Raw genomic sequence first — 22,824 nt, 5'->3', positions numbered from 1 at the left:
AAGCGCGTAAAGTGGTTGCAGGACGCCACTAAGCACGTGACTGTATACTTATCCTATTGATTCCTCGAAGTAACTTAAAACGGAAGTTGGTATTTTTTAATCATCTAAATGAGGAGCATAGATTTAAAGCTATTGAGTTTTCACCAAAAGATCAAGTCACGTGCCGTGCCCGAATTCAAGATAGTACCCGACATAACCACGCAGTTAATCACTCATGTCTTTTTCTCATTCAAGTAAAGTATTGTCCACAGATTAAAGGAGCACTGAGTTTGGCTTTAGTCTATTCTCGTAGTTTAACAATATCCCATAATTACAATTCCAAAAACCTTTTTCTCATGCGTTGAACTGTTCGTAGTACTACTGCCATCGCAGTTCCTTGGGTATTGCAATTCCTCTGAGGTTTTGGCGTCTGCTAATTACCAAAATACACCTCGGCAGCTCGTTACGTTTAAAAGGAATTCCACAAGTCTATCCGTACCGAAACTTCACAGACATTGTAAATTGTAAATACCTTTTTATATTGCTTCCTATGATTTCCTCAAATTTGACTTGGATGACTTGGAATAGCTTTGCTAAATACAAAGCGCTTTTCATCGGCTTGTAAGCCTACCTTTCATTTATATACACCTCGGTATATGTGAGACGGCGGTTCCGACCTTGATACTTTCCAGTTATATCTGGGTAGAAACTGTTGGTTGGTGGATGTAAAGGTCGAGTGCATACTATACGAGCTACTGTAATTGGGGATTACTATACAACATCGATCGGGCAATATACGATAAATGGTGGATATAGAGGAGATTCGGCTCGGAGTATAATAGAGAAGCGCAAGCGTTTATACGTCAAGTAAATTCAATAGCTATAGCTTAGCCGCCTTTAGTATTATAGGATCTTGTTAACTGATTTTCCAGATATTTAATTCCTACAGCTCATGCAAAAAACCAAACAAGGGAATAACTCACATATCAACTACACATCCAAAATTCTACTATATCCGCAAAGCATCAACACACCACACCACCTTTTTCCCATCGCGCCTCCTCGCATACCCGCAACCAATAACCACTTCCCCCAACAGCCTTCCCGTCATAATACGGATAATCACTTGGCATACATATTGGCAAACGGGCGTTCCAATCACTATCCCCTCACCGAATGCAATACAGTACATCTTACAAGGGTATAGTAATCGACTTCTTCCCGTTGGCGGAGGTAATGCTTCATTTAGTGAGGATAGGCAGACGGGAAGTACATTGTGCGAACTGCCAAAGTAGGCGGTTGATGAAGTTATGAAGATGTCTGTATATCGGGGGTGATCAGATTGGTTATGGTGTACGTGATAGGTTCAGTGGCGGATCTGCTTTCGTAGAGTTTGAGATAAGGTATCGAGATGTGCCATGGTATTGGTTCATGTGGTAGGAGGGAGGATGCATCAAGCCGGAAGCAAGATAGTGTTGGTTGGGTCGTGGTCTATTGGAGACATTGAAGAGGGAACTGAATGATGATGTCGATGGTCTTGGTATCTTGAAGATCAGGGCATCCTCTCTTTAGCCTAGGCATCACATTACATTTTCAAATACTACACCGGTCCATCAAACAACCACTGCATCTCGTGTGCGCCGGCTTTGCCTCATGCGTACTGATCACAACAGCAGCCTTTTCCCACAACTCTGGATTTGGATATCCTGTTGGCTGGCACACTCCTACGGATGTACCCATTCAGCATCCCATGGCCTGTCCCTATCTGCTGCTCTTGCCGGCATACATGTAAGCCGGAGCTTCCATGCGTGTTCGACGGAGGTGGCGAGCAGGGGCGAAATGAGATCCCGCCAAGCTAATTCCAGCAACAACTCCAGATTCAGATCCCGAGGCTCACGTGTGAGCTTTGATTGTTCTTGACCTTTCAAACAAATCTAGTATGAAATGAAATGGTCTGGATTATTCTCTAATCATCGGTGAAAGGAAAGAGGAGACGTTGTCAAGCAACCATGTTTAGCTTTTAGGGGAAAACAATGGGGAGCTGGGACGTGCGACTCTCGTGAGAACACCGAGCGAACCCCAACCTTCGTGCTCTTGCGCGCTTCCCAGTTCTGGGCCGCTCTTCATCTCCAAAAGTTGGCAAGGGTCCCTATCTCACCAACCAACGAATCGGGCCGCGGAATATCACCAGAAACACATTTTCAAGATAACAATTCAAAAGTCGAAACACCATCGAATGCGTCCAAAAATACAACGACGTTGATGTGGCGTCAATGAAGCTTTCCTATCATGCCCGTCAAGCAATTCAAGCACACCTCCCAAGTATCATGGCATTTCTTGTCTGGCTTGTCCCGTCGCCTTCGCTCTTCTGCCTCGGTAATGTGAGTGGAGCAGCCAAGATCATGTCGAGGATGTCCCCGAGGATTCAGGGGTCGTGAAGCCAACCACCAACTTCTCCTATCGCGCAATGCCATTCTAGTGGCCGGTACGCTTATCGCCAAGAGGATAATACCCAGTGAGAACTAAAAAGGAGTTGGGCTGATTGGCTAAATGATGGTAATGGAAGATTATCAAGCGAGTGCACCTTTCCAAATAGCTGGGGCCGGAGGAGGCGTAACACTCCGTATTGAGCTATGCGATATCTACCCCAAATCTAGGTAAGAAAAAGAGTTTGAGACTAACAAGTAGTATAGTATGGCGTTATCTTCAAGCTTTTACTGTGATTGTTATGTGTCGTCCTAACTTTAGACGCAAAGAGTCAACCGAGCCAAGATTCCAAATGGTATACAAAATTCTTCTCGGGGGGTTCCAAAAGTCGAATGTTTCTCTGGATAGATCACGGCATGTCAGAGGCAAATAATAGCTATCTCAGCCGTAAAAACATTTGGTCCTCGGACGGGCAACAAGAACAGCTGTTGGTGCAACCTTGCCATAGTCGCCGCACAACCGCTCTAACCCATCTCATTGGTACACCAACCAGATAAGAAGGTCTTTCCTACCAAAATTCTCTTGGCGACACCTTCACCTTCCTCAAACGGCAATGTCAGCTAACTCGGTCGAAACCGAAAAAGCTTCTCGAAGCTCGAATCCAACCGTTCCAGCTCGGCCTGGCGCGGTCGTACTTCCACTACCAGGATCACAGAGTACAGTTGCTGCATGGAGAGGAAGCGCTTGTACCCCACATCCACGATCTTCGGTGTGGGACTTCTCTATCGCAACTTCTTGTTTGGGGAGAGGCGTCCGAGATTGATCTGCAATGGGTTGACAAGCAGTGTATATTGGTACACCTGTCGCGTGGGTGATGGGTGGGTGTTGCAGCAGTGTTATAAGTATCCTGCCTTGGCCCTGGGAAAGTTCAAGCTTCATTCTTCAACTGTGATACCATTCAGCAAAAATGGGTTTGTGTTCCTGTGTTCATTTGAAGATGCCCCGGCTAATGTGTTGTGTTAGCGAACAATCCAGCTGCTGATGCTCAGATCATTCTTGGGGGCGATGCCCACTTGAATGTGGATAGAAAGGGTTCTTTCGTCGACACTCATGATATTCATGCTGTGGTAGACGACTATGAGGGCAAGCCTACCGAGGAAGAGCGTCTTACTCTTCGTCGTGTAGCCGGAAGTGTTCCAACTGTCGCATATTTGATCTGCATTGTCGAGTTTGCTGAGCGTTCATCGTGTAAGAATACCTCCACGCGATTGTCTCGATTCACAACTAATATCACCTCTAGACTACGGTGTTCAACCTCTCTTCTCCAACTTCGTCAACAGACCTCTTCCCGCCCATGGAAACGGCTATGGTGCTCCTCCTGCTGGAGGGCAAGGAACTGCCGGTGCCCTCGGCATGGGAACGGTTAAAGCTACTGCGGTGTCTCAATCTTTCTCCATGTTGACATACACTCTTCCTCTCCTTTTCGCTTGGCTCGCCGATACCAAGACCGGTCGTTACAAGATGGTCTTCGCTGGTGTTTGGGTTTGTGGTATTTCCCACGTACTCAGTAAGTTGCTCCACGCAAATGATTGAGTTCCTCGCTAATTATCACAGTGTGCGCTGCTGGTGCTCCTTCTCTTCTTGCCAGTGGCAACGCTAAAATTCCATTCTTTATCTCTGTATACATTCTCTGCCTTGGTGCTGGTAAGTTACTCAATCCGCTCCACTAGACTCACACACTAATCACTTTACAGCTATGTTTAAACCTAATATTTCCCCAATTCTTTTGGATCAGATGAAAGACAACAAGTTAATGACAAAGGTCTTGAAGAGCGGAGAAAAGGTCCTGGTTGACCCAGAACACACTACCGAGCGAACTATGCTGTGGTTCTACTTCCTCATCAACGTCGGAGGGTTCATGAACGTCCCAACATCATACACAGCGAAATACGTTGGATGGTGGTTGTCTTTCTTGCTACCAGTCTTCTTCTACATGCCACTCCCAATTCTCCTCTGGTTCATGAGAAAGAGACTGACTCTCTACCCACCTGGAGGATCTGATCTCGGCAACGTTCTCCGCGTTCTCGGTATCTGCTTCAAGCGGGGCGGAATCAAACGCATGTTCGGAAAAGGAAAAGGGTTCTTCGAGCCCGCCAAACCCTCCGTCATCGCCCTCTCCGGAAGCCCAATAGAAGTCCCATGGAACGACGCCTTCGTCAACGACGTCCGCCGTGCCTTCCAAGCCACCGGAATCTTCTGCTTCTTCCCAATCCAATACATCAACGACAACGGACTCGGAAACTCCGCCTCCGCTCTCTCAACCATGCTCACCACCAACGGCGTACCCAACGATGTCATCGGCAACTTCAACTCCCTCTCCATCATCATCGCCGCGCCCATCCTCAACTTCGGTCTCTACCCCCTCCTCCGCAAATACAAGATCCACTACGGTCCAGTATCCCGCATGACCACCGGTCTCCTCATGTCCGCCATCGGCGGCGTCGGCTACACCGTCCTCAACTACTACGCCTACAAACTCGGTCCATGCGGTAACAAGGGTACCTCCCTCTCCTGCGTCGACGAGAACGGCGACTCCCTCGTCTCCAGCATCACCATCTGGTACATGGCCATCCCCTACGCCATCGGTGGTATCTCCGAACTCTTCATCAACGTCCCCGCCTACGGAATCGCCTATTCCCACGCACCCAAGAACATGCGTGGTCTCGTCGCCGCGCTTAACCTCCTATCCACCGGTTTCGCATACGCTTTCGGTCTTGCATTCGCTGGTCTCGTCAAAGATCCTTATCTAACCTGGGTCTTTGGTGCCCCATCTATCATTGGGTTCGTGGCCGCCGCTACCTTTTACTGGCTCTTCCGCGATATGGATAATGAGGAGTATGAGATCTCGGACAATGGTGATTACCATCTTGAGGGTGCGCAGCCGGCGGCTGCTGCGACGAGTAGTGCGGGGAGTGTGAGTGAGAAGGGTGTTGGTGTTGATGAGAAGAAGGTGTAAATTGGTGTAATATGTGGATAATGGTGTTGTTTAGATAGTAGATATACCCTATTGAGTTTGATTACTGTACCACTGTTTGCTCCCACTGAGTGTGATGTGATGGTATGTGTATGCTTGATTATGATATAGTCCTGTTTGATAAATGTTCTCCTAGAGAAGGGAAGAGACTTCTTCCCTAACTCTCTTCCTATATACTTTCTATTCCTGTTAACCAAAACATTAACGTTCAATGTATAATCTCTTGCGACACGAACATAGAAATCCTCAAGTCTAACCCTACTGAGACTAAACTCAATCCATCTCATTCAAACAATCCCCTCTCCTTTCATTCAGATCTCTGGGATAAAACTGCACCTCCTCATTCCCATCAAGCAAACCAACGCCCACACCGAACTATAAACTCTTTGCAAAACAAACTTAACTCTCCCAATTTTATTAGCCCTATCCAACGTAAAGAAAGCGTGTCTCCCATCACAACTCCTAAGTATCTATCAAGTAACGGACGGTATCGCTCAAATACAGCCCTGAACCCTTTCCCCCAACTCGAACCACCTTTCCCATCCAATACTATCCCACAACGCACCTCTGCACCCTCGGTAGAGACGATCATACTCCTGCTCTTCCACCCGCTTGATTTTGTAATCTGGCCCGAATACTATAATTTCCTTCTCCTTCTCCTTCTCCCTCCGCTCCCTATCACCTTCACTACTCTCGTCTTCTTGCGCCACAGTTGCAGGAGGCTCGTCATACACAAACCCCAAAACCACCTCACTCATCCCCCTCACAAACGTCCTCGCTTCAGGCGTGACAAGGAAATGTGCGTAATTCTGGAATAAGAACGATATCTCAAGTTCATGACTAGCCATACCTGTGAATAACGAGTTTGTCGTTGGATTTTGCTATCAAACGTCAATCTCCAACTTCCACTGTGAGATTTAGGGAAGTACCAACCTGGTGAAATTCATACCGTCCTCCCCTCTCCGCGAAACCCCGGCGCATCGCACGACTTGGGAGATTAAACCGTAGATCACTGATCAAGTCCAGCGCGTTTTTGTAGATCTCCTGAGCATTCAATTCACCGACATGATTTGGGAGTGGCAGGGAGTATGCCTCTAGAATACGAAGGATTGGATCGTGCGTGGTTGCATTTAGCGAGATGGTATTCGGGTTCGGTGCGAATGTTTGAGCGAGGGAGGTGTGAATTCTAGCTAGGAGATCGGCTAGAGGAAGGGCGAGGAGACGGGTATGTAAACATGTGCCCTGATTGCATTAGTCAGATTGGGAAGGAGGAGGGAAGGGATTGGGGGGAGGTTGACATCATGAGCTGCAGAACCGACGATGACCTTTTTACACCACTCCGGTTTTCCACGTCTATGATTCGGATCGAGGAGATTCCCAACTGTAATTTCGTCTGTGATAAGGGTGTTGTCGATGGTTGGGGACCAGTGCATGAATGCTGGTAATTTGTCGACTATTTCGTTTGGGTGCATGGTTAACATTTCCTCGATCCTCTCTTTGGGTGTCAAATTCTGGAGCCCAAGTGCTGTGATGATAGATTGGTAGTGTGAGTCTTGCCATTTCATATCTCGTGGTCTTCGGAGCGTGGGATCTCCAGACATGAGGATTGCTTTAGAGAATAAGGGTTCAGAGTGATTGATGTGAAGGAGTGTGCTTAGACATACTGTCATCAGGCGTCAGCATTCCGAAGGCTGTTTCTCTAAGGCTAATTGTGAAAAACACTAGAAGATGATGAACCTACTACTTCCCGCACTTTCTCCAATCGCAGAGACCCTCTCGGGATCACCTCCGAGCCCAGAGATATACTTCCAAATCCACTTGAAAGCACAGATTTGATCTTTTAAACCTAGATTACCAGAAAGACCTAACTCTGACGATGCTAGGAAGCCGAAAAGACCGACACGGTAACTAGCGAACCAGTCAGCGTTGTTTATGTAGGCGCTTGAACAAAAGGGTTAATTACTTTATAGACACGGCAATAACAGGTTTACCAATTCCCACAGACTCCGAGACCAGATTAGAGAGATCGTATTGAGGCCACGAATTGCCTCCTACAGAGAACCCGCCACTACCGCAAATCAACTCTGCTTCTCAAAATGAGGATTTGACATACCCGTGTACCCTAACATATCAGCATAATCTTTCGTCACTTACTCCATCTCACATACCAGACTACCACAGGCAATGACCCCTCGAAATTTCCTTCGGGTACGGCGACAACCAGATTTAAACATTCCAACTCGTCATTTTCACTTGAACCAACCGATAAACTATCAGATTTTCTTCGATTCATTTCCTGTCGCATTTCAGGGACTTCGCCAATGAGATTCACGTCATATGTGAAGCCAGCAGGATGTTGGGGACACGAGGGACCAAACGTGGTACAGTTTTTGGGAATCTGATTTGTGGATGATGGAGCATAAGAAAGTAGAAGAGGATCTTGAAAGCGTGATGATATGGAAGCATATTTGATGTTGCGATATTCAGTTGTCTTTTTTGATGGTGTGGTGTAACCTTGAAGTGGGCCAAGCTCTGGATGGTATAGAGTTGAGGGCATGGTTGAAGGCATGGTTGAGGGTATAGAGTGCCTATTTTAGGATAGTATAAACAATGACAATTGGGAATGGAGTTAGGAAGGTCTTTAGAGGATGACTAGAAAGTGTTTCTAGAGGATTGAGGGTCTGTTCAGGCCCCACCTTCAAAGTGACCCCGCTACCCCGCAAACCCCAGAATACTGCTGACTGGAGAAGAAAGGCAATGAAGTCAAGGTTTTTTTTTTCTTGAATATATTAGACGCACCTGTGTGCTTCTAACAACTTATTCTATGTTGAAAATCATTAGATCCCTATCCCAAATAGAAAAACGGAAGACCTTGCCTAAAATCCTCCCTTCAGTTGCTGTCAGTCAACAGATAAACCACTAGCACTCGGTTTTTATGCCTGAGCAGATATGGCGCCCATAACTCGAGAATCAGTCTGCGACCCGTGAATGGCCTAGAGTGATCTAGGCTAACAGTTGTGAAGAGCAATAGGCACCTTGTAAACACACTAAGTGGCAATGCTCTCTAGGTTGCAATGGCACGCCTTCGGTAGGGAGTGTGTCTCGGGTGAAAGGCATTTTTCCGCAGCCACTGTATCCATGACTTCTGCGTATGTATTCCAGCAAATAACTGTCCTGCGTCCAGCCTACTCTTTCTTGACCTCTTTTGCATTGGCCAGACTTTTCTTTTCGATCAAAGCTCTCCATTCGTGCTCGAGCATGCTCCAACTAAGATAATCGTGCCAGTCCCCATTGAACCAAAGCAACTCCCGTTTGCAACCTTCGTACACGAAACCCAGTCGCTCGTACAATTGTCGTGCGCCCTCGTTATAGCTGAACGCCTCAATGCCGATCCGATGTAACCCAGCGATCTTAAAGCCCCAGTTCAAAGCCCATTCTATTGCCTCGCTACCATATCCCTTTCGTTGATAATCTGCGATGATATCGATCGAAATATAGCTGTTTCGATGGTGTTCTGCACCAGGTTTCGGTGCAGTAAGGTATAGACTGCCTATTGACGTCCTCTCGGGATTTGGAAGACAGATGATAACACCGAGTAGGGTTCGACTCGAGACATATGCGTGGTGTGAATTGGCCTCCTTGGTTGTCATCGGCTTCAGGAGATCTGAGTCTGAAGAAGCTAATGCAGCGACGTCGGATTGAATCTTGTACATGAAATTTTTGTCCTCTTGATCATCTTCCACTGCCCGGTATATAAGACGAGCGGACCGGAAGAGCTTTTCAATACCTGCTGTTGCCATTGCTGCTATCGTTTGAGTTCCTGAGCGAGAGCTGGTCAAGAGTATTGTGCGAGGTTGTCAAGAATCTGGGTGTTTGGATGTAGTTGTTATTGACGAGACTTAGCAGACATAGCAAGCACCTACCTATTCATATATACCAGGACGGCATAAATGGTATCCGGTAATTCAATCGTAGATAGATACCAAGAGAGGTCGGGGAGGAGGTGGATAGCATTCTGCCGGTTGGAAAAGCGGTGAAGGCTGGCGGAGACATTTTTCCTTCTTCATTAGGAAATCGTTTTGCATCAACCTCCGTCAGAATTCGGAGACACCATATTCGAGAGTTATCAAGCGAAGCTCTTAGGTATTATTTTTGTTGTCCTCGGATGCTCATATCACGACCTTGGGAGCAATTGTTGTGACATATTGTCATCGACTCTGAAAAGAAGTTGGATGTTCAAGACTTCAAGTGCGCAAACACAACTACATTTGGGCCTTTATTAGTGCAGAACAAAATCTGATTTTGCTCTATTTACAGCTCTTATTTTCTCCGCAGTCTACTGTTCTGAAAAGAGAACTTTGCTCAGACAAACATCTAACAAGGTATAAGGAGTTTGACTTGCTTTAGTAAGAAATCTCATATTTTATTGCTATTTCAAATCCTACTCCAATACAGTTTCCATCGCATCCCTTCTCTGAACAATTTCGCGGAGACAAGAGAAAAAACAAGACACACAAATCCTTCTAAACAAAAACCATTTCCTAAACAAATTGCTGTCATAATATCGTTATTTACCCTCTTATCCTACCCAAAAGCTCCGACAAGATTCTCTTGAAGCCCAAGAAAACATGTGCCACTGCTCAACAGTGCTTGTGAATGGACGATTACTTGCCATACTGTTCCTGTGTCAGTATAAAGCCCGTTTGTATTCTTCAAAAGAGTGCTCATACCTTAGCCAAGTCCTGGTCAACTGATCGGCCATACTTTGCAAGATCCTGATCGACGGCAACGGCAGCTTCCCGTTTTCCATATTTAGCAAGATCTTGGTCGACACTTCTGCCATATTTGGCAAGGTCTTGATCAACTGCTGGAGCTGCTTCACGTTTTCCATACTTGGCGAGATCTTGGTCTACTGAACGTCCATATTTTGCGAGGTCTTGATCAACAGCCGGGGAGGCGTCGCGTTTTCCGTACTTGGCCAAATCTTGATCGACGCTTCGTCCATACTTAGCGAGATCCTGATCAACAGCTGCTTCTCTTTTGCCATACTTTGCGAGGTCCTGGTCTACTGAACGCCCATATTTTGCAAGATCTTGGTCGACACTGCGTCCGTATTTGGCGAGGTCTTGGTCAACAGCCGCCTCTCTTTTACCATACTTTGCAAGATCTTGATCGACTGATCTACCGTACTTGGCGAGGTCTTGGTCGACGGCTGCTTCACGTTTGCCGTATTTAGCAAGATCTTGGTCGACCGAGCGACCATACTTTGCAAGGTCTTGGTCAACTGCTCGTTTGCCGTATTTGGCCAAATCTTGGTCTACACTTCTACCATATCTTCGAAATGTCAGCTAGGTTAAGCAGTAGGTATGTACAAGGTACTCTTACTTGGCAAGATCCTGATCAACTGCTCGTTTCCCATATTTTGCAAGATCTTGGTCTACTGCACGCTTTCCATACTTTGCCAGGTCTTGATCAATTGCACGTTTGCCGTATCTGAATTTGTCAGTCCATTTTTCTCAATATCAGATGTTGATACTCACTTAGCTAAGTCTTGATCAACAGCAGCTTCACGTCTACCGTATTTGGCAAGATCTTGGTCCACTGCTCGCTTCCCATACTTTGCAAGGTCCTGGTCCACTGCTCGCTTTCCGTATTTTGCAAGGTCTTGATCGACGCTGCGACCATATCTGTTACGACTGTTATTAGTCTTCATCTTTCAAATAGGAAATGGCAAAGAGTTTGATAGACTTACTTTGCTAAGTCCTCATCCAAGCCTCGAGCGAGCAGAATTGGAGGTGCGTTTCCAGCTCCCTCGAAGATCGGAGCAGCAGCTACTAGAGCTGGCAAAAGGACTATTGCTTTAGAGAAATACATGTTTGTTGTTGTGTAATTGAAGATGTATGAAGATGTTTTGGAAAAGCGAATTATGATTTGATTGCGAACTGTTGTTGTGAGTGTGAGAAAGCTGATGCTGATGATGATTTATTTTCTCACGGTGAAACACATCTTTATATACATTCTCTGATCCAGAGATTTCAATTCAAAAAGATCTCAGTCTGGGTACACCAAGTATGTCACGGCCGAAAGCATCTCACGGTAGGCAGAGTGTTTCATTGACGAAGCGCAATTTTTCCTGTTGGGTTAACCAGTATGAAAGCTCAAAACAGACATCACTTGACATCGTCTACCAATTAGGAAACTCCGTAGAACTCAAAGAACCAGGAAGCTGCTAGTTCCGACATCATGTCGTGCATTTTCACCTATGAAAGTCTCGCTTAGCCTTAAAGACAAAATACCTACGTCCATAGGTAAGCGTTACCTTTCCGGGCGATTTCAACGGCCGATACAAGCTTGTTCTGCCACGGCCGTATGTTCCATGGCATACATGACTAATGTCACGTTTTCGTTTTCCTCGTCGGATGTGCCTATTTGGATTGTGAAGGCACTTCCGTTTTAGGAAGGTATTCACAAGTCTTGGCATAAGCGAGCCCCATATGTACTTAGCTGCCACTAAGAATTGCCGGACAATTACCAGACTTAGTGTTCGTAAGTCGTCACTCGAATACCCCGCAGACTAACGGCCGTTTAATTTTATGTCAAACTGCATTACTTGTGTGCTTCAGGCTTCCGGCAGTAAGAAACAAGCATTAAACTACACTTTTTAGTAACCCGAAGCTCAATTAGATGTACGTCTTCGCACGTAAATGAGGGTCTTCGACCGGCATGTGTTTTTGTCATCGACGATGCTACAATAATTCTGGTTGTTGTAGAATGTGTTGTTCAGATCCAAAAGATGATATAAGTCGCAAAGTACCAATATGTCTCAGCCAAGTCAACTTTTCATTCCCATCACGAGTTTTGTTTTCCCTCGCAATGCAAGACTCTAAGCCAAGTCGTTTTTCTGGTGAGACCGCAAGTTCTCGGGAAGCCCTCCTCCCAGATCCTGAGCACTACAACTTTGACGAAAATGTCTCTCGCAAGAAGCCTCGGAAATGGTTTAAGCCTGTGTTCGTTCACGGTCTAATATTTGCTTCGTACACGCTTGCCTTCATTGGATTAGCGAAGAGTATCAGAGGTGAAAACTGCCATCCAAACATGATATTCTGTAAGCACCCTTGCCCAAGCATATGTACCTCGCTAACACCACGCAGCACCTGCACGACAAGCGGTAAAATACGAACTCAATCATGCCGAGAACGACTTGATGAAAAAGTCTCCCTATGCGGGATTTCCTACACCAGAAGGCGATCAAGCATGGCGCGACCTTCTCCGTAACTCAAACATTCGCATTTCTGCCGATGAGTTGACCAAACTGAATCGCTCAAGTATTCAACTGCAGGATGGCAGCGGTGACTATTTTGGCGGTTTAAGTGCGCATCACCATTTACATTGTATCAAAAGTGTGAGACGAGTGCTCTATAGAGATTATTACAATTTGCCTGAGGAGGATTGGATGTGGAGTCATCTCGGTAAGCATCACTTCTCCGTTAGATCAATGTACACTGCTCTAACACAAGGCAGATCACTGTCTGGAAGACCTCCGCCAAACAGTAATGTGCCAAGCTGATTTTTCTGTAATCACCTATGACTGGCTTCCTAATTACCGTCGGCCCTGGGCAAATTTCAAAGTCGACGGCGAATGTGCCAACTGGGAAGCCCTTGATAACTGGGCGGGTGAGAGGTTCTTCTCGCTGTTTGACGAGACGGCGTTAGTACATCCTGAGTTGGGTGTCAGTTATCCTATGGTCAACGGAGAACCAACTATGGATAGTACGCCTCATCCGCAGATTCAAGATATTCAAGCTTTGAGAGAGGGGAGAAACCCAAAAGATGTGGTATATGATCCTAAGAAGGGCGAGAAACCAGTGGTTTGGGAGAAGTTGAGGGGGAAAATGGACGAAGATTGAAACCTCCTATAATTATAATGGAAGAATTCAAGGGCATAGTTGGCGTTTCAATTGAACTGTAGGCATTATTGGCGTTCTTAACCTTTGGGTGCGGGCAACACCTTTGTCGAGTTTTGTGTTCTTAACATGACGGGACTCGGTATCTATAGTTCTCTTGGGGTAATTCATATACATTCATACTATAGTTTTGTATCCTAAATATTGCCGTCTTTCACAAGCCTATGGGCAATGTTCCATTTCCAGGAGGGCTTACTGCGTAATAAGTGGTCAAGATGGTGGGGACGTTTGGATAAGCTTTGCAGCCAGCCACAAACTCAAATTCAGCAATCAAAAGCCTCAATACAACGCCACTAGAATTGTTAATCCGAGATAGGCCTCCGACTTCTCGTTTTGAACATTTGCCTAGTACAGTTCAGCTGGTAGATATTCTGCACACACTTGCAATCAAATATTTTAAACTGTAATATTTCTTGTTTTTAGAATTGTAGGTGCCCTTAAAACTTCAGTCCATTCGTAATAATAGCAACTTCCCCGTTCCTGGGACAGAGAAGAGTTCCTAGCTCACTGAGCACAACAAGTGACAACGCCTCGCTAGTCGCCCACTCCTTTGGCAAAAAGAAGTGCTTTTGATGTCCCGAGACGCTAGTGCCAATTTGCCACGTACAAAGCCATTGCTGGTGATCAAAAAACACAACTTGGCTCTGGTAACTACCAACGAGCTTTGACACCTCATTTGCTAGGCCTTGAATGGTATTATCGAGTAGAATTTCAGGGTTGCTCAAAGCGCTACCCATCGCTAACTTTAGGTCTTTAGTGTGGAATAATTCAAGTCGCCGCTTTTTTCTACGATCTCTCTCGTGGCCAGAGCTGGGAATCGTTTCGATGATCACGGCTCTAGTGTCTTTCGTCGCAGTGACGTGGTTCACAACATTTAACTCCTGGTTGTATGGATTGTGTAATGCAAGATCATCTAGATCCTGTTCAAGTCCGTGCTTCTTGGTAGACATTGCTTGTGTAGAATCGACAAGTTTTAAACCTGTGTCGGGGGTGAGGTCTGCAAATTCAACCCAATCGAATACATGTAATTTGCCTGCTTGCACAGACAGAAGTTGTGCAGCGTTCTTTGGATTTTCAATCCATTTTAGATGTCGAGGTGAGCTATGTTTTCGTGTGTGGCATATTTTCTTCGCCGACACATCCCATACTGTTTCGGCAGAGAAAGTAGATACCAAGAGATACTTATCATTGGAACTGAAGAGAAGTTGATTTATTCCATCGGTCTTGACCCTAAATTCCGATGCTTTGAAGACTGTTAATTTACCGCCTGGAGCACTAGGCAGTGCGAGCTTCCTCACCAAGACTCGGCCAGATTCGTCTCCAGAAGCGATATAATTGCCAGATGAAGACCATGTCAAGCTAATTATAGCCATTTCAGCCGTATGACCCGGAAGAGTGCGAAGTCTTTTGCCAGTGGTCATATCATGAATTGCGACTGAGCCGTCATCTCGACCGCAACAGAAACCAAGGTCTCTTGGCGCACAAGATAACGCTGTTATACTAGGGCCACTGGTCGAGGTTGTCGAGAGTTTTATTGTCTCGCCATCCCATGTACTGCCACTTACTGAGGTGCTGTCTTCTTCGGCGTCAGGTCTTTCGGCTGGAACTAGAACTTCAGGCTCCCAAACACCACACACCGATCCCCTGAGATCGTAAAATCGTTGACTATCGAAGCTAAAAGCAAGATCAGAGACAAAATCTTGGTTCTCAAGGTGATATAGAACACTGAACTCTGGTGCACCACTTCGGGAGTGATCTGGAGTTGTATATATTCTTACTGCGCCGCGGTGATCACTAGTAAGAAGATAGTTTCCACATCGACTTAGAGTCATCACTTTGGCGCCAATGAGGTGTTCGCTTTGCTCATCGTATACAGGATTCCAGTTTACCAGTATTGTATCGTGATAAAGGATGTACAGATTTCCAGAATCCGGATGCCATTTGATGACTTCTGCTTGTATAAATATATCTTTCTCCGTATGCGTCATTTCATCCCTCCTAATGCATCTATGTATGCGACTTCTGGAAGGCATATCCCACACCTCGACCGCTTTTGCTCTAGATGAAACGGCAACTTGTGTTCCGCTAGCGTTGAAGCTCACACATCTTAAGCCTTGATTTCCACTTTCATCCCCCATCAGCACAACACGAAAAGCCGTTGTAATGACTTGAGTCCGCCAATTTTGACAGACTATCAAGTGGTCTTGATACCCTACGAGGACTTCGTCTTCAGAGGACCCGAAAGCGATCGTGAGAACTCGGTCATCGCTATGTTTAGTAAGGGACCCAACATTTCTCCCGGTTGACAGCTCCCATATCCTGATCATATTTAATCCCGACGTGCAGACAAGTTGTCCACTCGAGCTGACTGCCATTTCAGTGACATACTCACCATGGTTGAGCCTTCTTAGCTCCTCACACGTCTCCGAGCTCCACACCACCAAGCACTGAGCCTGCGGTACTAATGCCGCAAAGACGTTGTTAGTGGCAATAAGCTTTGATGCTGATTCGTCCGCCCCAACAGAGAGACGTGCGTGACAGTCATCCCAGTCTGCAGAAGTCAATCCGGAAACTGAAATTCCATTGTGACCAGTCCTAAGAAGTTTTCTTATGGCAGAGTTGGCAGGACAAAATGGAGGAATTAGCTTGTAGATAGACGATGGGTGGGGCAGGAGATTAGACCCAAATTTTCCTATGAGCTTAATCAAATCGACTGTCCACAGTTTCAGAAACTCGACATCATCACTCTGGAAGGTGCGGGGATCTGCCTTGTGAAGTGACTTTTCCCTGGCTTTTATGAATGTCTTCAGATACTGCGCCGCTTTGATGATAGATTTCAAGTCTCCCATTAATGCTAAAGAATTGATCCAAGTAAGCACATCGTTATCAAAAAATTCACAAACTACGTTTCGAAGAGCCTCAGAATCTGGTTTAGCAAGACTCAGATGATAGGCCCAATATGAAGACGCATAAACCAAAAATCCATAAGTACTGGGAAGTAGGTTGGCAACCGCGTTTGGGAAGGAAATGCTTCCCCGGCGAATTTCAGCCGTACTAAGTATTTGCCTCCACTGACGGTCTTTGGTGGATGAAAGATACCTGAGACAAAGAATTGCGAGATATTCGTGGCAATCAGCTGATCTCAACGAGACAAGTTGGCTGGCGTTTTTGTTTACCAGAAAGTGCCTCGCCGTTTCATGAACTAGGTTGATTCTGGCATTTTGAACGTGAACAAAGTCGCCACAGATATGACTTATGGTATCCTCTAGACTAGTTAGATCTGGGAACTCCGAATCAAGAGCTATCGTCAATTCCGAAACGTGGAGAGGCCTGAACGAGTAGGTAGCCCATCGAAGGAGTGTAGAAGCCATATGTCGCGTCGGAGCCGCTTGTTTCTCGATCTTTTGAATCATACGCGCATACAGAGGTGTCATCTCGGTAGGAAAGCTGCTCAAAATAGTATCAATGTTACTTCGCAAGTGCCAATTTTCTCCCAGGTCCTTAGTTGCCAACGCGACCCACAAGAAATTTCCAGATGCTTTGGTCAGAACTTTATCCACGAGCCGTTGTCTAGTCGCGACGCCCTTTGGAATCATGACTGCGACGACCTCTTCAACATAAGCTTTTATATCATCGTAAGTGTCGATTGTTGATAACATATGTGTTGTAGACTTGAAAGGCAGCTGCTTTATTCTCATAGTGATGTCTGTCGTTGGCCGAGAAAGCAAAAGGATCTTAAACCGTAAGCTTTGGTTGAGCGCTTTGAAACATTGGAATATGGTTTGAACGGCTCCAGGTTCACTTTCATCCAATCCATCTATGATCCAAAATTGATTAGAGTGAAGTTCGAGTGGATCTGTCATCGCGTTTCCAAATAACCTTTCACACAAGACAGCAGCACTGATGCCTTCCAAATTTGTGCCAAAATGCTCCGCTATTTGCGACAGTTTAATGCGAAGCGGAGGAGACCATCGGGCCATCTGGAACACAAGTGACCGAAAAAGATAAGATGCGGAGCGCTTTGATCTGTCGGAGAATTCGAAAGAGTGATAATGGCAGGAGGGGTCGTTCCACCTTCTGCGAACGACAGAAGAGATATAAGTGGCTAAAACCGACTTTCCTGTCGCCGGAGCGCCGGAAATCCAGAGCAAATGTGGCCCAGATTCTTCTTTCTCAACCCAATTATAAAACCATTGGTGATGGTGAATCCAATGGCATGTACCGTCTCTAAATCGAGTCGAAAATCTTTGCGAATTCCGAGCGAGATCTGTTGCATCAATACCAAGCAACTTTCCTACCTCTACGCTTTCACTGGGGTTAGTTGTTTCAACATAATCAGGTGCTATATTTCAGTCAGTGAGGGTGCAGGACATTTTTGGAAGGAAGAAAATTTACAAGCCTCTATATTTCCCGACGTGATCTTGCTCAGCAGATTTCTGACATCTTTGTACCGAGAACAATCGCGGTTTTCAAATTTACATATTGTGTGATGATCTGCCACCATGGGGATGCTTGTCTCATTTTGGAGATTTAGTACGCCCGAATCTTTGTCGACAATCTATACCTGCGGTATCAATATCACTGGTAAAAATAGTTGACGACGAAACTTACATATGATTTACCACCAACGCCGGACGTTTTCAGTGTTTCGTAAAAGGAGAAAAGCTGGAGATCCTGGCTGACATTTGTAAATTCATCGTTGATACTTTGAAGAAATGTTGAGTTTGATGCGAGTTCTTTAACATAGTCCTTAGACATTCCGAAAACTTGAAGTAATTGGCTAAGAGCTTCAGCTCCGTTACCTCCGCGATGTGGTGTAGACATGAATATTACGGCTTTCAGTTGAGACACAATATTTGTATAAGCTTTATCATTCAATCCGATCGTGAACGCCTGTTAGAACGGGTTTAGTATGCCAAGCTAATACAGAGGCAGATGAACCCACCTTCTTCGCAACGAGGCCCCCCATTGAGTGGGTAACAAAAACAAGAGGTAGCTAAATCAGTCAGTTCTAGCATCTCAAATTGGAATGGCAAGTCCTACGCTTCCTATCGGGATATCCTGCTGCTCGTATTTCATTTTGAAAAGCAGATCTTTAGCAAAGTCCATAATATTCATCGTGGTAGACGATCCTGCCAGTGCGGCGGCATAACCAAACGTCCAAACTCTAACATTTCTCATCTCAGGTTCCGATACCAGCCATTGGGGCCAGAAATTAGCTCTGTCATGAGCCCATGACCATGACCGATAGCATGATCCTCCTAGGCCATGGAGAAATATTACATCCACAACCGGATGGCGAGGTAATGAAATGGCAAAAAGTCCCGTGGGGTCTTTGGATTTGGAAATGCTATTAGCGCTGCCCTGTTTTATGGGGGCTAATCGAGAAGTCGCAATGCGGGGGAGATCGCGAGCTTCAGGAACAGACTGGCTTCTCGATGCGCGGCTTTGTGACGAGCCATCAATGTCCATAGCCTCGCTATATGCCTCATCATACTTCAAGCTATCGTAGGATTCTGTAATGCCGAGTTGCTCATCAGAGTATTCTTCAACAGCGACATCGTACCCTGGTGGAAGTGATCGATTTTCGCGGGTTTGTAGAAAGCCAGGACGCTTTAATTTCTTGAACTATTATCAAGTTAGTGAAGTTTCAGGTGTGTTGAATACCTGAGAGCTACCAAGCCGTTACCCTCCATCGCAAGCTGCGTTTACATAGTTTGTCCCGCTAGATCTAATATTACGACGAATGTATTGACGTCCCAGCTAACTGAGGTTTTCGCATGTATGGTTGAGCGATGGGAATTGTCTTCCGTGTCACGAAAGTTGTGACGCTGACATCGGCAGTAAGGCTAGTCTTACAGAGCCATTGATTGGGATGACTTTTTCTTTTTGTAAGGTCGCACGTGGTCGATCGACGATCAGGCAGAAGGAGAGGCTCACTGGTGTCTGGGCCATACAGTGAGGCGGCAATTTGGGTCTGTTCCCGAGGTATTCGTGATGGGGATAGGTCCATTTTTGGAAAGGACGGATGAGGCGGAGGCGCAGACCCGGGTTTTGACAGGGCTTCTAGACTCAAATATCGATAATGCGGAGGTGGGTATAAATGTGCATGTTCTCCGGTAGCCTTACAACACCCTGGAAAGAATCCTTCAAGCCTGAACCAAAAGTGGGCGAATCTTACATTTAACGAACAGACATCGACTCTTGGGCTGTACTGTATCTGTCAGCATCACTTATTCCGATTACTACAATATTATTAAATCCTGTAGTCGAGTTTTGATTACGATCATAACCCTTCTTTAACTATGGCATCACAGAATACCTCGGATACTTCGACCGTTATGGTACTCGACGGGACCGATCCAGCGATCGTTACAGACTACGTTCATCCACACTCAAGAAATTCTGGTCGTCAAGAAGATTCAGTTGTGCCTCCAAAGACTGGCGGAGAATTTCAAGTGGATGATAATGTAATAGCTGGTTAGTTCATCACCATAATACCACCTACCTAGGTGATTTTGAGAATTGTCTAGCCTTGCCTGTGTCGGGGACGAAGTTTGTAACAGCATATCACTATGGCTCCTCCATGTGGGGGTTGACAGCAAAGGTCGTTACCGAGCTTCCTGGTGGAAATATTAGAAACTACATGTTGAAAGTAGGTCAAAGAGAGCTTTCCACTGTAACCTAGTAACATCAGCTACAGGTTGTACCTAATGAAAAGCCGGGGAGGTATATGCTAGAGGGTGAATATGAGTCTGCAAAGGCCATGCACCAAGTTGTGCCATCTTTTACGCCAGTTGCTCATGCCTGGGGAGCTCTCAAAAACGGGCCTGGTTACTTCTTGCTTTCCGAATTTCGTGATATTGGACAGCAACCTGCGAGTCCTGGAAGGCTAGCAATGCGATTGGCAGAACTTCATAGGAACTCCGTTTCGCCTACCGGAAAATTTGGTTTTCATGTGACTACATGCCATGGAAGAATTCCGCAATACGTCGGGTGGGAGTCTTCGTGGGAAGTTATGTTCGGCAAGATCCTTGGGAGAGCCATGGATATTGATGAGGAGACACATGGCGAATGGGAAGAATTCAACGCAGTACGAAAGCTGCTTTTCGACTTCGTAATTCCCAGACTTCTCCGTCCATTACAAAGTGAAGGTAGAAATATAAAACCGTGTCTTATTCATGGGGATTTGTGGGATGAGAACTGCGCCGACGATATGAGAACTGGTGAGCCCTTTGCTTTCGATGCAGGAAGTGTCTATGCGCATAACGAGTACGAGATTGGATATTGGAGACCAGTCAGACATCGGTTGAGTCATGGAACATACGTGAGGGCATACAAGAAGCACTTTCCGATCTCAGAGCCAGGTAGGTCGTGTTCATCCTCCGAATTGTTGGTTTCATTCTGCCAGCGCATTAACGCTCGTCCATAGAGGAAGACTGGGATGCGAGGAACTTACTTTACTCAATGAGGTGGAACATATCACTCTCTGTACTTGTCCCTATTAGTGGGCAAAGAAAGGTGTAAGTTCATCCTAGCTACTGTCGTGGTGAAGTGCTAATTGCGATGGACCAGTGTCTTTGATGATATGAAGATTCTCTGCCGGGATATTTGCCCAGATGAATTAGCTAAAGTGGAGGCTCAATTCACGGTAACGGGTAAGAATGATTCGACAGACGTTGCAGATGAGGAGGAGGAGGAGGAAGAAGAAGAAGAAGAAGAGGAAACATAAATATAGGCGGTCCCGGGAAATCAGATAGATATATATCCATTAAACTTCCGAGAGCGATTGCTCTTGTAACATAATTTATATCTTAGAGAAGGTCACATAATCATGAGAGGTTCCAATTGATAGTGAAGATACTTCACCCCTTTTCATTTGTGGCGATCCTAAAAGTGGGTACATCAATCGGGACTAATTTAGCCGAGACTCCGCAGGCGTTTTCTCCTCTTTCCTGCTTCCAACAACATCAGATTTATATGAGATTTGTTCCGCATTCTCTTGTTTCGATAACGCAGGTTAAGTTGAGCCGCAAGTATGTCTCCAAGCCAGAGCATATCACACCAGGATAATTATTTCCCTCCTTTCTCCTCGCTTCCCCTTCAAAAGGATGGACCTCGAGGTAATGCTTGGGGCCGTTTTGGCCCTACCGATAGCCTTGGAATGTTGAATTTACTTACGCCCAATGTCGTTGCCCAAGCTGCAACCCAGATTAAAACCGGCGAACGAGTCTCGCTAGACTGGCCCCTCAATAAGCCTTTGTATCCAAGCTACAAACGCGTGGCTTTTCGTCATGATATCATTAATAGAGGCAAAGGAGGAGAGGAATTGCGGGTCGTGAACGACGACATACTGACTTTCAATACTCAATGTAGTAGTCAATGGGATGGGTTCAGGCATTTTGGTTAGTTGTCTTTGAGAGATATGAATTCATCTTAGCTTGTCTCACTTCAATTTGTTTAGGATATCAAAGAGAGAAACGATATTTCAACAATCGAACACACGAAGAGATAGGAAACTCTGCGGTTCTCGGGATTGATGGTAAGAGTGACTAAAATCCAAAGTTCAACACACAGTCTGACTTCTGTATCAAGCCTGGGTTGACAGTGGTGGTATTGTGGGACGAGGCGTGCTTCTTGACTATACCTCCTGGGCCGCCCGTAATTCGATTGCACTAGATGTTTTTACTCGTACTTGCATCCCAGTGTCCCACTTGCAGCGAATGGTGGAAGAGCAGCAAATATCTTTTGAACCTGGAGACATTCTATTCCTGCGGACAGGTTTCACTGCTGCATTTAACAAGTTGAGTGAGTCTCAACAGGAAGCCATTTCACTGCGCCCAACGGCAGATTTTGCTGGTATCGAAGCATCAGAAGAGACGCTCAAGTTTCTATGGAACAATCAATTCTCGGCAGTTGCTGGCGATTGTCCAAGTTTTGAAGCCAGTCCAGTACATGGGCCAGGTGTTGATGATACATGGTCCCTTCACGAATGGCTTTTGGGTGGATGGGGAATGCCCATTGGGGAGATGTTCGACTTGGAGGCGCTGAGCGACAAATGTCGTGAGACTGGTCGTTGGAGTTTCTTCTTGTGCAGTGTGCCTTTGAAGGTACCTGGAGGTGTTGCTAGTCCGCCCAATGCGGTTGCTATATTTTAGGTTACTCATACTATCTCTTTGTTCTACTCCAGCAAGCTATATCTTCAAACGCTTTTTCAAACAGTACAGAATAACTGATTTCTGCTGTGCTGACTGTTATCTAAATCAGCACTTCATTTCTCAGTAAACATGGTGGAGAAATATCGTCGTCACGTGCCATCAAAGGGCGTAGAGTTGACATGCAGGGCGATAAATAAAATAACTCATTGACTACGAGAAATGCTCCTCTTTCTCCCTTCTCTTGTTCTTCTTTCGGGGCCTT

General features: G+C 45.8%; 8 protein-coding genes across 8 annotated transcripts; 4 read left to right on the top strand and 4 right to left on the bottom strand.

Moving 5' to 3' along the window:
* Positions 1 to 3,019: 3,019 nt before the first annotated feature.
* Positions 3,020 to 5,422, top strand: GLAREA_02234 (MFS general substrate transporter; the record flags this gene model as incomplete). The annotated part of the gene is made up of 5 exons (XM_008089450.1): positions 3,020 to 3,122; positions 3,430 to 3,654; positions 3,707 to 3,973; positions 4,021 to 4,110; positions 4,161 to 5,422. 5 exons carry the CDS (start codon positions 3,020 to 3,022, stop codon positions 5,420 to 5,422), a joined length of 1,947 nt encoding a protein of 648 aa, XP_008087641.1.
* A 512-nt stretch (positions 5,423 to 5,934) lies between these two features.
* Positions 5,935 to 8,009, bottom strand: GLAREA_02233 (alpha/beta-Hydrolase; the record flags this gene model as incomplete). The annotated part of the gene is made up of 7 exons (XM_008089449.1): positions 5,935 to 6,321; positions 6,374 to 6,682; positions 6,739 to 7,103; positions 7,182 to 7,348; positions 7,404 to 7,508; positions 7,554 to 7,562; positions 7,609 to 8,009. 7 exons carry the CDS (start codon positions 8,007 to 8,009, stop codon positions 5,935 to 5,937), a joined length of 1,743 nt encoding a protein of 580 aa, XP_008087640.1.
* A 616-nt stretch (positions 8,010 to 8,625) lies between these two features.
* On the bottom strand, positions 8,626 to 9,240 carry GLAREA_02232 (Acyl-CoA N-acyltransferases (Nat); the record flags this gene model as incomplete). The annotated part of the gene is made up of 1 exon (XM_008089448.1): positions 8,626 to 9,240. The coding sequence occupies one exon, from the start codon at positions 9,238 to 9,240 to the stop codon at positions 8,626 to 8,628; it is 615 nt and encodes a 204-aa protein (XP_008087639.1).
* An 864-nt stretch (positions 9,241 to 10,104) lies between these two features.
* GLAREA_02231 (uncharacterized protein) lies at positions 10,105 to 11,314 on the bottom strand (the record flags this gene model as incomplete). Its single annotated transcript, XM_008089447.1, has 5 exons — positions 10,105 to 10,116; positions 10,171 to 10,774; positions 10,826 to 10,933; positions 10,981 to 11,127; positions 11,193 to 11,314. The coding sequence occupies 5 exons, from the start codon at positions 11,312 to 11,314 to the stop codon at positions 10,105 to 10,107; spliced, it is 993 nt and encodes a 330-aa protein (XP_008087638.1).
* Positions 11,315 to 12,313: 999 nt separating this feature from the next.
* Positions 12,314 to 13,347, top strand: GLAREA_02230 (uncharacterized protein; the record flags this gene model as incomplete). Its single annotated transcript, XM_008089446.1, has 3 exons — positions 12,314 to 12,545; positions 12,592 to 12,909; positions 12,962 to 13,347. The coding sequence occupies 3 exons, from the start codon at positions 12,314 to 12,316 to the stop codon at positions 13,345 to 13,347; spliced, it is 936 nt and encodes a 311-aa protein (XP_008087637.1).
* A 494-nt stretch (positions 13,348 to 13,841) lies between these two features.
* On the bottom strand, positions 13,842 to 19,100 carry GLAREA_02229 (WD40 repeat-like protein; the record flags this gene model as incomplete). Its single annotated transcript, XM_008089445.1, has 6 exons — positions 13,842 to 17,746; positions 17,884 to 17,962; positions 18,016 to 18,297; positions 18,350 to 18,400; positions 18,448 to 19,032; positions 19,083 to 19,100. 6 exons carry the CDS (start codon positions 19,098 to 19,100, stop codon positions 13,842 to 13,844), a joined length of 4,920 nt encoding a protein of 1,639 aa, XP_008087636.1.
* A 609-nt stretch (positions 19,101 to 19,709) lies between these two features.
* GLAREA_02228 (uncharacterized protein) lies at positions 19,710 to 21,136 on the top strand (the record flags this gene model as incomplete). The annotated part of the gene is made up of 5 exons (XM_008089444.1): positions 19,710 to 19,884; positions 19,938 to 20,059; positions 20,108 to 20,771; positions 20,837 to 20,927; positions 20,980 to 21,136. The coding sequence occupies 5 exons, from the start codon at positions 19,710 to 19,712 to the stop codon at positions 21,134 to 21,136; spliced, it is 1,209 nt and encodes a 402-aa protein (XP_008087635.1).
* A 306-nt stretch (positions 21,137 to 21,442) lies between these two features.
* GLAREA_02227 (Putative cyclase) lies at positions 21,443 to 22,562 on the top strand (the record flags this gene model as incomplete). The annotated part of the gene is made up of 3 exons (XM_008089443.1): positions 21,443 to 21,809; positions 21,869 to 21,946; positions 22,000 to 22,562. The coding sequence occupies 3 exons, from the start codon at positions 21,443 to 21,445 to the stop codon at positions 22,560 to 22,562; spliced, it is 1,008 nt and encodes a 335-aa protein (XP_008087634.1).
* Positions 22,563 to 22,824: the final 262 nt, after the last annotated feature.

This window comes from Glarea lozoyensis (genome assembly GCF_000409485.1).
Source record: "Glarea lozoyensis ATCC 20868 chromosome Unknown GLAREA7, whole genome shotgun sequence".
Taxonomy (NCBI): domain Eukaryota; kingdom Fungi; phylum Ascomycota; class Leotiomycetes; order Helotiales; family Helotiaceae; genus Glarea; species Glarea lozoyensis.
Note: the sequence above shows the minus strand (reverse complement) of the source record. Positions and strands in the feature narration are given on the sequence as shown.